The sequence below is a fragment of the Panicum virgatum genome, chromosome 9K (assembly GCF_016808335.1).
Source record: "Panicum virgatum strain AP13 chromosome 9K, P.virgatum_v5, whole genome shotgun sequence".
NCBI classification, from domain to species: domain Eukaryota; kingdom Viridiplantae; phylum Streptophyta; class Magnoliopsida; order Poales; family Poaceae; genus Panicum; species Panicum virgatum.
Window position 1 is genome coordinate 16,815,165 of NC_053144.1, and position 13,200 is coordinate 16,828,364.

Here is a 13,200-nt window from a genome sequence, read left to right on the forward strand (position 1 = left end):
AGAACACTGTGATCTATTCTGCAACAAATTTTCATTGTTTGACAAACTTTTTTTTGTGAACTTTTTGGCTAACAATTCCCACAAAACACTCTGAAATTTTTCCAAACATTTCTTGATTGTTCAGGAACATTTTAAAAGATGCAAAACTTTATTCGAAACATTTTTGGTATTCACTGGAACACTATTTTTTGTTCCGAAACACTCTGAAATGTTTCCAAAACATTTCTTGAATGTTTAGGAATAGGAACAATTTTAGAAGATGCAAATCTTTATTCGGAACATTTTCGCATTCATTCATAACACTGTGATTTGTTCTTCAACAAATTTACATTTTGTTATTGCATTTAGAACACTGTGATTTGTTCTAAAACAATTGAGATTGTTTGACAAACAATTTTTTTGGGAACTTTTTTGGGGTAAACATTTTTCAACGAAACACTAGAATGTTTTCAAAAACATTTCTTGAATGTTTAGGAGCATTTTTAAAAAATGCTAAACTTTATTCGAAATATTTTCGGTATTCGTGGGAACACTATGTCTTGTTCTGGAACACTCTGAAATGTTTCCTAAACATTTCTTGAATTTTGGATGATTTTAAAAGATGCAAATGTTTATTCGGAACATTTTCGCATTCATTCAGAACACTGCATTTTGTTCTAACTTTTTTGCTAAACAATTTCCACTAAACACTCTAAGATGTTTCCAAACATTTCTTGAATTTTCAGGAACATTTTAAAAGATGCAAAACTTTATTCGAAACATTTTTGATATTCTTGTTCTGGAACAATTGAGAATGTTTGACAAACAATTTTCTACGGAACACTCTGAAATGTTTTCCAAACAAAATCTAGAATGTTACAAAAACTAGAAACATTCTGAAGTGTTTAACAACACTTATTTTTGAACTTTCCTTGCAAATATTTTTTTTTCAGAAACACTCTGAAATTTCTTGTTTAACATATGAAAAAGTATAAGTCAATGGCAGGTCTAACATTATGCATTCAATTCGCTTAATGGGCCGGGCCTAGCTTTCGCGTCCGCTTCCTCGCACGCGCTGCGCGCGCCGCCCACACCGAGGCTTTCTTCTGCGACTGCGATGCGATCGGCTCAAGTCGCTTAAAGCAACAAATAGACAACCCCCCCCCATTTAAACAGCTATATGCTATTTTACTACCTTGGATATGGCGATCATTCATTAAATGTTTATCAAGCACACCAAATGATAGGGATATATTATATCCCACTACATAAGAAGCGTAAATGTAAATTACTCATATTTCTCTGTGATCACGTTAAGCCACGTCACTTCTATTTTCATTACCGTCATATCATCGGTGTCCTCTAAAATCCATCTGTCCATGTATCATCACCATCATTATCCACTAGCATCAACCGTAATGATCATAACTCGAACGCCACTACTGATGGCTTTTCAGCTCATCGTCTGACTTCTCTACTTCCTTCCTACAACTTTTAAAGATGCCCAACCTCTCATAGTTTATTAGAAAAACCGATGAGGATAAAAGTAACGGGTACCCCTAATCCGCATGTCAAGACCTAACCATCAGGTAAAGGCCTTAACTGGGTCGCAGGATCAGTAGGAGCGAATCAAGGCCCAGCGGCCTGGGATAGCCTAGAACTCATCTGAGGGCTCTGCCTCGCCCAACCCCCGACCCCCGCGGGAGGACTCCGTCTTGCCCGATCCAATCCCCGACTCCTGCGGGAAAGGTTTAGCCTCGCCCGAGAGGGCCCACTCCGTCCGTGATAACGACAGATCTCCGTGAAAGGGAGAGTGCCCATGGTCAAAGGGAGGTCGACGGACGTGGCCCCAGTGAGACAGGGACGTGACCATCCCACGCCCCTGTATGGACTGGAGTGGGCGACGGGTCAACCCACGTCCTCCAGAGGAAGACGTGGCCCAACCACTCCACCAGACATCATCGACAGGGAGAGTGGTGACGAATGCCACGCCGGGACATGGTGGACCGTCCATTCCCAACAGTTGACGACGTGTGCGGTAGCACGAATCCCGTGCCCCCATCCTGCCATGACTGGCACAATGCCGGGGATGGGGACAGACACCCTATTGTTACCATCAAGCCAGGCCAGCAGGGCCCACCGCACTCTGTAGATAATAGGTAGGGGTCGGGAGGTGCCCGACCCCCACGCCTTTCCTTTTCTTCTCCTAATGTAAACACTCTTCCCTTGGACTATAAAAGGGAGGAGACGTACCCCATGGGGGTCCGCATTTTACACACACACAGAGAGAGAGAGAGAGACTTGGGAGCCCCGTTCCCTCTCTCGCCCGTTTGTAACCCCTACTGCAAACTTGAGTGCAAGAGCACGAGAGCTCGAACTGGACGTAGGGATGTTCTGCCCAAACCAGTATAGACCTTGTGTCTCATTCTTGCATTACTATCCGAACCAGTGATGCGCGCATAAGTTTACTAGTCGGTGATTCGAAACTCCGACAAAAACTCTCTCAAATCTCGTAGCAACGCGCAGAGAATCACTTAGTTAGAAATATCTTCATAACCACTGATATGCAATGAACAGGTGCCTAGCCGGATTCAGGGTTTACAAAACCGGTGGGAACCGATCCGGTTTGACCGGTTACCGGTCAAACCGGACCGGCCCGGTTCCGGTTTGGGCCGGTACCAAACCAGCCCAAATTCAAAATTCAAATTTGAATTCAAAAAAATGAAAAAAAAAATTCCTAAAAATACTTCAAGGTGCGACGAATCTAATGGTGTCAAATTTTCTCAAAAATTTGTTCATCTAACATACTTTTCAGGCATTTAAAGTTAAACCAAAAAAGAAAAGGAAAAAATGAGACGGCCCATTAAGGCCCACTTGGTAAACCGGTCAAACCGGCCGGTAAACCAGTGAAACCGACCGGTATACTGTTCCAAACCGGTTACACATGCGATTTTGAATTTGAATTTGAATTCAAACCGGTCAAACCGGCCGGTAAACCGGTCCAAACCGATTACACATGTGATTTTGAATTTGGATTTGAATTCAACCGGTTTCCGGTCAAACCGGTCCGGTAAACCGGTACCGGAGGGCGGCGGTTTGACCGGACCGGTCGGGATTATTAACCCTGGCCGGATTGGTTCGGTGGTCTCGGTAGCACTCCCTCGGGTCCTGAGTTCGACTCTTGGAGGGAGCGAATTTCAAGCCGAGGTTAAAAAAATCCCCTCACCTTCCTACACACCAAAGCACATGGAAATAGGTCTCGGCCCACCCCGGCCCGATCTCACACAGGTTATGGCATGGGTTACGACACCCCCGCGTAAGGAATCTAAGGATGGGGCGGGGTTTCGGGGGTTTTCTTATCCTGCGTGAGAGGTCTTCTTCTTATATTAATGCTTGGGGCGGTTTGCATGCCCCTCGCAAGTCGAGTTTTTTTTAACCATGGTCCACGGATATGCGGTCTGACATGGTTGATTGTTTCTAAATGAACTACCAATGACCTTAGATGCATAAATTTAAGACAAGCTAATGCCTCTTTAGAATAAATGTAATAGTCCAAGTCAAACCAACCACACGTTCCCTAAGTTTGTCCAACATTGTTGGGTAAAATACATTTCCAAGGAGGATCCAACCACATGTGATGTAAAATTCAGATTCCAATAGTTAAAAAATGTCTCAATTTGTATTTCCTTCGTGTTTTAGGAGCCAAGCATAGGGAAGTCCAAACTTCACTTCACTTCACCAGATTGTGAAATGCATTTAAAATTCATAAATTAAAACTCAAATAGCTCAAAAGTAGCTCAATTACTATTGAGTATTGACCATGTAAAACAGAAACATACATATACAATTTAGTCATGTTTGGAAAGATAAATTTGGGTATTAATATAACAAGTGCAACACCAAAAGTAAGATAACATTTTGCAAAGTATGTTCTCTAAAGACATTCTAAAGGCCCAAATTAAGTGGCAAACACTACATAAGTATGAATTAAATCAAGAAAATTACTGAAGCAACCCCCTTATCTAAACATACATGCCTTAGAGAGGGGAGAGATTTCTAACCTGAGTGAGCCTAACCTTTGTGCCATATATGATGTTATTCCATTAGGCCTTGTTCGGTTACATAGGATTTATCCGAACCGGAAATAATAGGTATGACAAGAGATTCGTGATAGATACAACAAGAGACCTAGACTCACCTTATATGGTTGATATTTTTAGGTTGACAGAGTGCAGCCCCTATTTGATTCTACTAGTGGATTATTACTACCACACTTAAAGTCTACTAGGTAGTTCGCGCGCTACGCTGCGCCCAGGCTGGATCGTGGAGTAAACATCCGGTCTCTCTCTCTCCTCCCGGCCTCCCCCAGCCCCTCTCTCTCTCGCGACGCGCCGTCCCTCTCTACTCCCTTCGCCGTCCTTTCCCTGCTCCCTCCGCCGGCGGCGAGCGCACCCCCCCTCCCAGGTCGCACGGGGCCACGGCGGATCCCTGGCCTGCTCGAGCTCCGCCCCCTCCTCCTCCCTTCTGCCTCGCCGCGCGGCGCCGCCCTCTCTCTTGCGCGCGGCGGCCGGAGCAGAGCGGAGAGGCCTTGTGGGAGGCCGGATTGGAGACGCCGGGCAACCGGAGCAGCGGACCTGCCGCGGCGTGCGGGATTTCGGCCGGCCTCGAGTTGTCTTCCCCGCCCGCGGCGTGCCGGCGAAGGTGCCGATGGCCGCTCCTCGCGGCGCACGTGGCCGTCTGCGGCTGCAGCGAGGTGGGACCGGCACGGCGGCAGGCATGGCTCCGACGGGCGGAGCAGGCTCCGCCGTTGCGGGCGCGGGGCCCCACCACCACCCCACCCCTGCTCCCGGTGGCCAGTCCTCTCCGGCGGCGGCGGCTGAGGTGCTCACGAGCAGATCCAGGCGGTGGGGGGAGTACCGGCCTCGGCCTCCTCGCCGGCCGAATCCGCGCGCGGCGGTGGGCCTCGAGCGGCGTGGGTCCTCAGAGGAGGAGGAGTAGGGGCGGCCTCCCTCCCCATCGGCACACCCCTCTCCTCACTTCCTCGCCGCGCCGGGCGTCCTTCCCCCTCCCCTGCGCGCGCAACCGGCCTCCTCCTTCCTCCTCCCTCCTCGCGGCGGCGGCGGGCTGGCCCTCCCTCCCCCCTCTCTCTCCGGCCGGGCGCGGACGGACTGAGGCGCTGCGACCGCGGCACATGGGCGCGGCAAATCCACGGGCCGTGTCGGGCTTCTCTCTCCGGGGCACGTGGCGCCCGAGGAACGCTCGGGGAGCGGCGGGCTGCTCCTAGCGCGCCCTCTCCAGGGCCGATAGTATATATAGTATTTTTCTTATTTAATATTTTTTATCTTATTCTTTATTTTTGTGCCAGTTATATGCAAATTATGCTTCTAAAATCTAACTTTTAATTGACTAGACTATTTCAGTTGATTTTTATGGAAGGAGGAAGTCTTGATATATGTATAATTAGCTACTTGTAACTTAGCATTCGCGACCACCAGTGTAATGCATATTTTGTTGGTACCAGACAAGCAAATTCCAAACAGAAATGGGAACAAACAATTCGATCTCGATGGGAAGTAAAATGTGCACTTCAAAATCTTAAAACACCATCCCGTTACAGTGGTGGAGGGGGGTATTTATACCTTCCTACCTCGGTTACATAATTCCTAGTCTACCCTCATCCTACCGGAATATTCTAACTTCGAGGTTTTTTTCACATCTTGGAGTGTGCAATTTGAATTCCTACATGGGTCCTCGTGATCTTGGGGTGACCTTCAATCGTCTTCACACGTGTTGTTCGTCTTCAAGTATCCACGAACCACGATGTCATCTAGAATCCCCCCTGGCCCCCAACGATTCCTCATCGTGTTCATGCCCTGCAGACGCGAGACCTCCTTTCCTACAGACAAAACCAAGAGGAAAACATCATATGCGGTTGTTAACTCTCTAGTCGAAGGTTTCTCCATTAAGGTCTAAGCCTTTCACAATTCGTAAGTAACCCTCGAACCTCGGATCTTTGATCCTGCACGCGAAAGAGAGAAGAAACATAGTGCGCCATCGATCCCAACTTAATCGAAGGTTATCTTTGAGAACCCGGTGGTCTTAGGTACCATTCGGAGGTGGCGGTCCCAACACATTTAAATAACCATCTTCTATTTACTACTTTGAGTATGACAATCATTCATTAAATCTTTATTCAACCACACCAAATGCTAAGAATATATATATATATATATATATATATATATATATATATATATATATATATCATAAGAAGGGTAAATTACATATTAATCTCTCACATGCTACAAATTGAACAGCACACATTAGAAGTATCTTCATAACTACGGATTTGAATTCATACATGTTTGATCGTTGCTAAATGGACTACTAATGACCTTAGATGTATAAATTGAAGAGAAGCTAATGGCACTTCAGAAATGTTAATAGCCCAATCGGTGAACCAAGGAGAGTCAAAACCAGCCACATGTTCCCTAACATTGGCCAACATTATTGTTGGGTATAATGCTTTTCCAAGGAGGATTCAACCACATGCTATGTAAAATTCAAATTCAAGTAGTTCAAAAATGTCTCATTAGTATCTCCTTCATGTTTTAGGAGCCAAGCATGGGGAAGTCCAAACAAACTTGGCCTTATATTTCACCAGATTGTGAAATGCATTTGAAATTCATAAAACTCAAACTCAAATAGTTCAAAAGTAGCTCAATTAGTACAAAATCAAGTCTTGTTTGGAAAGACAAATTTGGGGTATTTATAACATAACAAATACAACACCAAAAGTAAGATAACATTTTGCAAAATATGTTCTCTAAAGACTATCTTCTATCTATTTGGATATAGGTCTAGTGGCGAACTCTACATAAGTAGAGATTAAATTGAGAACAAACAACCCCCTTATCAAAAACACATATGCTTTAATAAAGAGAGGAGAGAGATTCCTAACCTGTGCCATCTGATGCTATTCCATCAAGACGAAGCGTCCCCCCGTGCCGCCGCACGTTTGGCCGCCCGATCCTTTTGATAGAGGTCGACGAGGTGCTTGGGCGTGCGGCACTTGCGAGACCAGTGACCTGTGCACCCGCACCTGTAGCAGATCTGGTTCTTCTCCTCCTCCTTGGCCCTCTGGTACAGGTCGACCAGGTGCTTCGCCGTGCGGCAATTCTCAGCCAGATGGCCCCTGCACCCGCACTTGTTGCAGAACTTGAACTTGGGGGGTTTCCCCTTGGCGTTGCCGCCTTTGCTCCTGCTGCCGTCTTCCTGCAGGCCTCCGGCTGCTGCAGACCCACCGCGCCCGCCACCGCCTCTCCACTCGCCGGGTGGTGGCCCGTTCCACCGAGCAGCCGCGGCCTGTGCTTCAGGCACAGGCCGGAAACCCGCCGGCCGGCCGCCATGACCATGATTCCTCGAGAACGAATGGTGTTCGTTCTGTTTGTGTGCTGAATAACTCGGGTCAGGGTGGTAGCCCTGCTTGGGCATGTGCTGCTTCTGGAGCACATGCTGCTTATTGCTGGCTTTCGGGGGAGCCCTGCTGGCCTGCGGAGGGCCAGCGGCTTCCCGTCCCGTAGCCGGCCCGAGGTCGTGGCGCGTCGCGGCCGGGGAATCTCGCCGTGCGACGGCGGCGGCGCTCTTGCCCGCGGCGACCGTCCGCATTGCGTCGTCGTCGGCGCTCACGCCGGAGCCGGACGGAGCAAGGCCGCTGCCTCTACGTGGAGGAACCGGACTCACCGTACTGGCGTCGTCACCGGAGCCAGCCGGTGCAAGCCGCGCGGCGTCGCGCGTGGCGGCGCCCTCGCCGGCGCTCTTCGGGGCACCGGCCTCGACGAGGTTCGGGGCGTCGGGCGTCGCGGCGGGTGAGCTTTCGCGCACGGTGGCGCCCGCATCGCGGTGGCCGCCGCGCGAGCACCGGCCTGTGCAAGGCCATGGCTACAGGCTAGAGGAAGCGGACTCACCTCGTCGGCCTCCTCAGCCTTGACGTGCAACGGAGACGCCTTCTCGTCTGCCACTGGCGCGTCGTCGTTGAGCGCCTGCATCTCATCGGGTTCCACTGCTATCTCCATCTCCATCTCTACGTCAGGCACCTCCTCCTCGACGGCCTGCTGCTCCTGCTTCGGCACCATGGCAAGCGGAAAGCTAGCGACACCCTTCGGAGGGCTAGCCGCGTTCGAGGCGGGGGGCTCGTGTCGAACGCCGGTGATCTGGCTGATGGGATCCGCACCCAACCTTGGGAGGCCATCGCCGCTGCCGAGGCCAGCATGGCACGAGCTCGCGTCGGCCGCGCCGCCGTCGTGCGAGGCGTTCTTGACGACCACCAGGTCGTCCTTTTTCTGGTTGGCTGCCTCCACCTCCTGGCCGCCGGTGACGGGCGCTGCGGCTGAGGCTGGGATGGGGCGGGGCGGGCGACTCATCCGTTGCAGCGGGAGCCGCCCGGCCCTGTTCGTGGCGTTCGGCGCATGGCGCGCCGCGGCAGGTCCAGGGAGCTCCTGCGAAACGACGGCGATCTTACCGACGGGGTCCACCCGCGCTGTCGCGCTCGGCTCCGCCGCGAGGCCATTGCTGTCGGCAGGGCCTGCATCAGGAACCGGCCTTGACTTCTTGCCGTTGCGATTCAAGCCTTCCAACGGAGACGCCGCCGCTGCGCCGCCCTCATGTATCTTTGGCATCCCCGCTTGGCCCTCCTCCTGCACACGGATCTCCGCGTGGATTGCGTCCGCCTCGTGGCTAGACGTCTTCCGCTTCTTGCCCTTCTCGGCGTCCACGGCGGTGGCGGCCGTCGCGGGTACGGCGGGTGGAGCGGGAGCTGGGTCAGGGGCATTGGCGGGTTCGGGCTCCTCGACCTCGAGGGCCCGAAGCTTGCGGGCGTCGGCGCCGGTGGCGGCCGGCTCGGAGATAGCGGATGAGATCGGGCGAGGGGCATGGACGGGTCGTGCCACCTGGCTGACGCCATCGCCGGTGGCGGACACCGGGGCCGGGGCAGGCGCAAGGGCGGCCGGGGCGGGGCGGGACTCGTCGAGTTCCCGGAGCTGGCGGCGTCGGAGTGTCCCGGAGTACTGGAGCGATGAGATGTACGTGTCAAGGTCCTCCCAGCGGAAGGGGAGCGGCGCGGGGGCGCAGGCCGCGAGGCGGTCGAAGGTCTCCCGGAGGCGGCGCTTCTTGGCCGGGAGCGCGGCGGCGACCGCCTCGAGCTCCCACGTCTCCAAGACCGCCGGCGGGCGGTCGAGGTCGGGGAGCGCCAGGAGGGCGTGCAGCGGGTGCTGGGGCAGCGGAGCCGCCGCCGCCGCGGCGGCGGCGTTGCCGTTACGCGAGTCCATCGCGGTTGCCGTTTAGAGACGGGGGGAGCGGCGGACGACACGGATGCGCCCCTGCCTGTGCTTTATAGCCGCGGACGAGACGAGCCGGCCGGAGCAGAGCAGGCCTTCTAGAAGGCTCTCAGAGAGTTGCGTTCCGGAACGAGCGCGGCGGTCTCGGACGGTTGGGTTGGGTTGGGCCGTCGTTTGGATTACTTGTGGGCTTAATAAGCCATTTAATTGGGCTTCGATGTGAGGACTCTTCGGGTTAATTAGCGCCGCGGTGAGAGAGCATTTGGCAAAGTTTAATTTGTTCATTACAATAGTAAACAGTAAACTCCTACGTAATACAAAACAGAATAAAGCTGGAAGTGAAGGTTTGAAGACAATAGCAGAGCATGCAGGATCCTCATCCAACTGCCACCGATTTTGCAGATAGATACGCACACATGTAAGACACGTCTTTTTATTTACTATTTAAGAAAAAACAAATATCACATGCTACAAATTGAACACGTACTGCACATGGAATCAACAGCAATAATATATAGGATCTGAAAGTTAATTTTAAAGATATGAACACACACAAGATACGGCCCTTTTTATTATTATAGGAAAAAAAGGAAATTTTCGATTTACACCCTTAAACTATAATAAAGGTTCATTTTTCAAACTTCAACTGCAGACCATCCAACGGTACCGAATAAATTTAGCCCTTAGGGTGGATCCTAAGAGCATCTCCAAGAGACTGACCAAATGGCTTAACTATCCAAATTTTAGCTACTTAACACAAAAAATAACTTTCTAATAGACTAGCTATCCACTCGCCAAACCATCCGGCTCTCTAAATTGGCCACCTCGCTAGCCAGTCCGGCTAGCTAAAATGGCTTGCCAAGTATGGCCCCATGCGCAGGGAGAGTTGAATGTAGATGTTGTGATTTGAAGTGCGGAAAATGGAGAGTCTGTTAGAGTTAAATGCTCAATATAGAGTAGAATCTTTACTGAGAGGCAAATAGAGAGTAAAAAATGTAGATTGTCTTGGAGATGCTCTAAGGTGGTTTTATATTTTTTAAAATATAAAAAATTCTAATTAGATTAAAAATATGAAACTGCTACCAAATTTTTTTTCTAAACATGTACCGTATCTTTTATTGGCTTATTGCTCTACTTGAATCTTAGTTTTTCAAATATAATAGGCATAACTAGAAGCAACCAAATATTATGAACACAAAAAATTGAATTTGAATAACAGACAAGTATCATGCTAATTGATTGAATATTTTAGATTAAATTTGAATATTTTAGATTCTGCTTCGTCAAAACATCAAGTGTTGCATCCATTAGGAAACTGGAAGATCTTTGGGCTCGCAAGAGTCAGAACATTCCTGAAACCATTAGCAAATCTTCCCTGGGTGTTCTTGATATCCATTGAAGTGATTCACTAAAACAAACTTGGCTTGCAGCCATTTATGCAGGGTACGGTGGCATTCCTACAAGATTCATAGAACAAATATTTCAAGTTATCCTGCAAAATCATTGTGTAATCACTTAACTTTTTTGCCTGCTTTTCTGCAGAGGTTAATGTTTTGGATGGGTCGTTTCAAAAAAAAATCATTTCAAAAAAAAAATGTTTTGGATGGGAAGAGCTTTGATGTTGCACTAAATAAATGGATTGAAGCTTCGCACTTCACCATCAGATTCGAATCAACGCTAAGGTGTCCCTGGAACCTATGGGCTATATGGTATTATCTTCCTTGTTCTGTCATTTCTTAACATGATGACTAGGTAGCTCAAATAGTCAAATCTGCATTTCTTTGAGTGGAGATGTAACATGCAATTTGGGAGCTCGGTGGTGATGCTTTTGTATATAAATTTAGCACGCACTTATGAACTGATATTTATGGTATGCAACTTTGAATGGAAAGTACTTGGCAGTTGTAACTTGCGATGGTAAGTAGTTGTTCTTGAAGATGTAACAGGAAGTTATAAGTCGAGACACTCATTCCACTGAAATGATATTGGCACTGAGGGCATTCCCAACCCTCTATGTAGGATGATGTCCATGATATTAAATATATTGTCACATACTCCCTCCGTATTGTAAAGTAAGTCGTTTCGGATATTGACACGGTCTCAAAAAAAACTTTGACCACTAAATTTTTACTATAAAAAATTTATAAAATATAGTCACCATATACTTTTACGAAACTACATTTCTAAATGAATCTTCTTATATCGCTTTTATATTTTGAAACTCAACCCAAAAGAATTTATTTATAGTCAAAGTTTAAATATTTGACTTAAGACAAACTCAAAACAACTTCCTTTACAATACGGATGAAGTAGATTTTTAGCTTATGTGGCACTATAATAAATGAGAGATAGAGAAGAGAGAGGAGATGAATGAAGTAGATTTTTATCTTATGTGGCACTATAATAAATGAGAGATAGAGAAGAGAGAGGGGGAAGAAACTGAGTCTCATGCAAGACTCAATTTCAACATGAAACCCAATATATTAGACACTACTATTAAGTTTGCATTGGGAGAAGATAGTATCTTCACGATAGATGGAAAATGAATATGATAGGTGGAGAGGTGAGAGAATAAATTTACTAAAGGGATCCCTTTATTAAAATCCAATCTAAGAAACCATGGGTTGCAGAGTTTAGTTTTTAAAAGTGATGTATTGCTTATGTGGCATCATAGACATCATCTATAAACATCATGGATTGGGATTGCCTAAGAGTGAGTCAAGAAAAAAAAAGGGTGAGGAGCTTCGAGCAGATGTACTACATTTTTTTGTGGACAATAATAATAATAATGTCTAGGCTGACGGGCTGGTGAAACTAATAATTAATGGAAGGCACACAGAAGTTGTAGGTCTGTAATTGTGATTGTTGGATCCATGCGTTGTGCTGCCTATAAAAAATGCCCTCTACATCTCGATCAATATGTGACAAGGTAAAGACGAGTTGAAGTTTAGGTCCCAAATCAGTTAATGCAACCAAGGCTGGCGCTTGTCCCCTACTCTTTTTTTTGGGCATGCGAGGAATGAGGAACATGTATACAACTTCTTTATCTATCTACATTGTTCACGAATCTGTAGCGATGTACAAACGATGAAATGTGATGTCTGGACATAGAAAATTGTCTGTTCAAGTGGAGGCTTAGGATGGGTAGGGTAGAAGAGTTTTACTGCCTCCATTGGCAAAATCCGCTCTGCTAGCTGTCGTACGCATCACTTTCATCAGCAAGCTGAATCAGTCGAAACAACAAAGTAAGCCTAGTCGTTCTTTGAATTGGTATCGAAGTACCTGTCTAGAAATTAAAGATGCTACTAGGGCACGTCAAAGAACCCCCTCATTCGGTACCTTGTAGCAGAGATTGTCTGTGCTTTTAGTTAGCATGCAAAATATAACCAAACTATGGTTATCAGGAACATCATTAAGTGTCTAGAGGAGGTTTATGGCGGACAAGAATAGAACAAGTTTTGTTCGAAAAGAATTCACGCTAATTGTGATAACAAAATCACTGCAATTAGTAAATGGTCCCATTTAATAGTACTCAATTAGGATCAACAATATGTCATATAATGTACAAAAAGTAGCGGACTAAGCCTAAAACAGCTAATAGCTAGCTAACTGGAGCTATAATGGCTAAAATGGACATGGAGGCAAATAGCAGTATCCTTCTCAAGCAGCTATAGTGGGAGATAGCACCAACCTTCTCAATCGGCTATAGCGTGAGATAGCAGAGGCTATAGCTGGGTATTTTGAACTGTCTATCGGATGAAAATGTATTCTCAGTTCTCAGTGATGTAAGTGAAGTCATAAATATGTGACGTGCTTCTGTTTACTATTGACAAGGGAGGCATAATGACATATATAATGTGCTTCTGATCCAAGTCCATTTGGAGTG

General features: G+C 47.6%; 1 protein-coding gene across 1 annotated transcript; it reads right to left on the reverse strand.

The window, feature by feature from the left end:
- Window positions 1–6,963: 6,963 nt before the first annotated feature.
- Window positions 6,964–9,305, reverse strand: LOC120647764 (protein MLP1 homolog). The gene is made up of 2 exons (XM_039924612.1): window positions 7,943–9,305; window positions 6,964–7,904 (listed from the first exon to the last, which is right to left on the reverse strand). Exons 1-2 carry the CDS (start codon window positions 9,303–9,305, stop codon window positions 6,964–6,966), a joined length of 2,304 nt encoding a protein of 767 aa, XP_039780546.1.
- Window positions 9,306–13,200: the final 3,895 nt, after the last annotated feature.

Coding starts and splice junctions, on each gene's coding strand:
- LOC120647764 (XM_039924612.1), bottom strand. CDS start 9,305: ATGGACTCGCGTAACGGCAACGCCGCCGCCGCGGCGGCGGCGGCTCCG. Junction 7,905..7,942: donor TGAGGAGGCCGACGAGGTGA/GTCCGCTTCCTC, acceptor GGCCTTGCACAG/GCCGGTGCTCGCGCGGCGGC.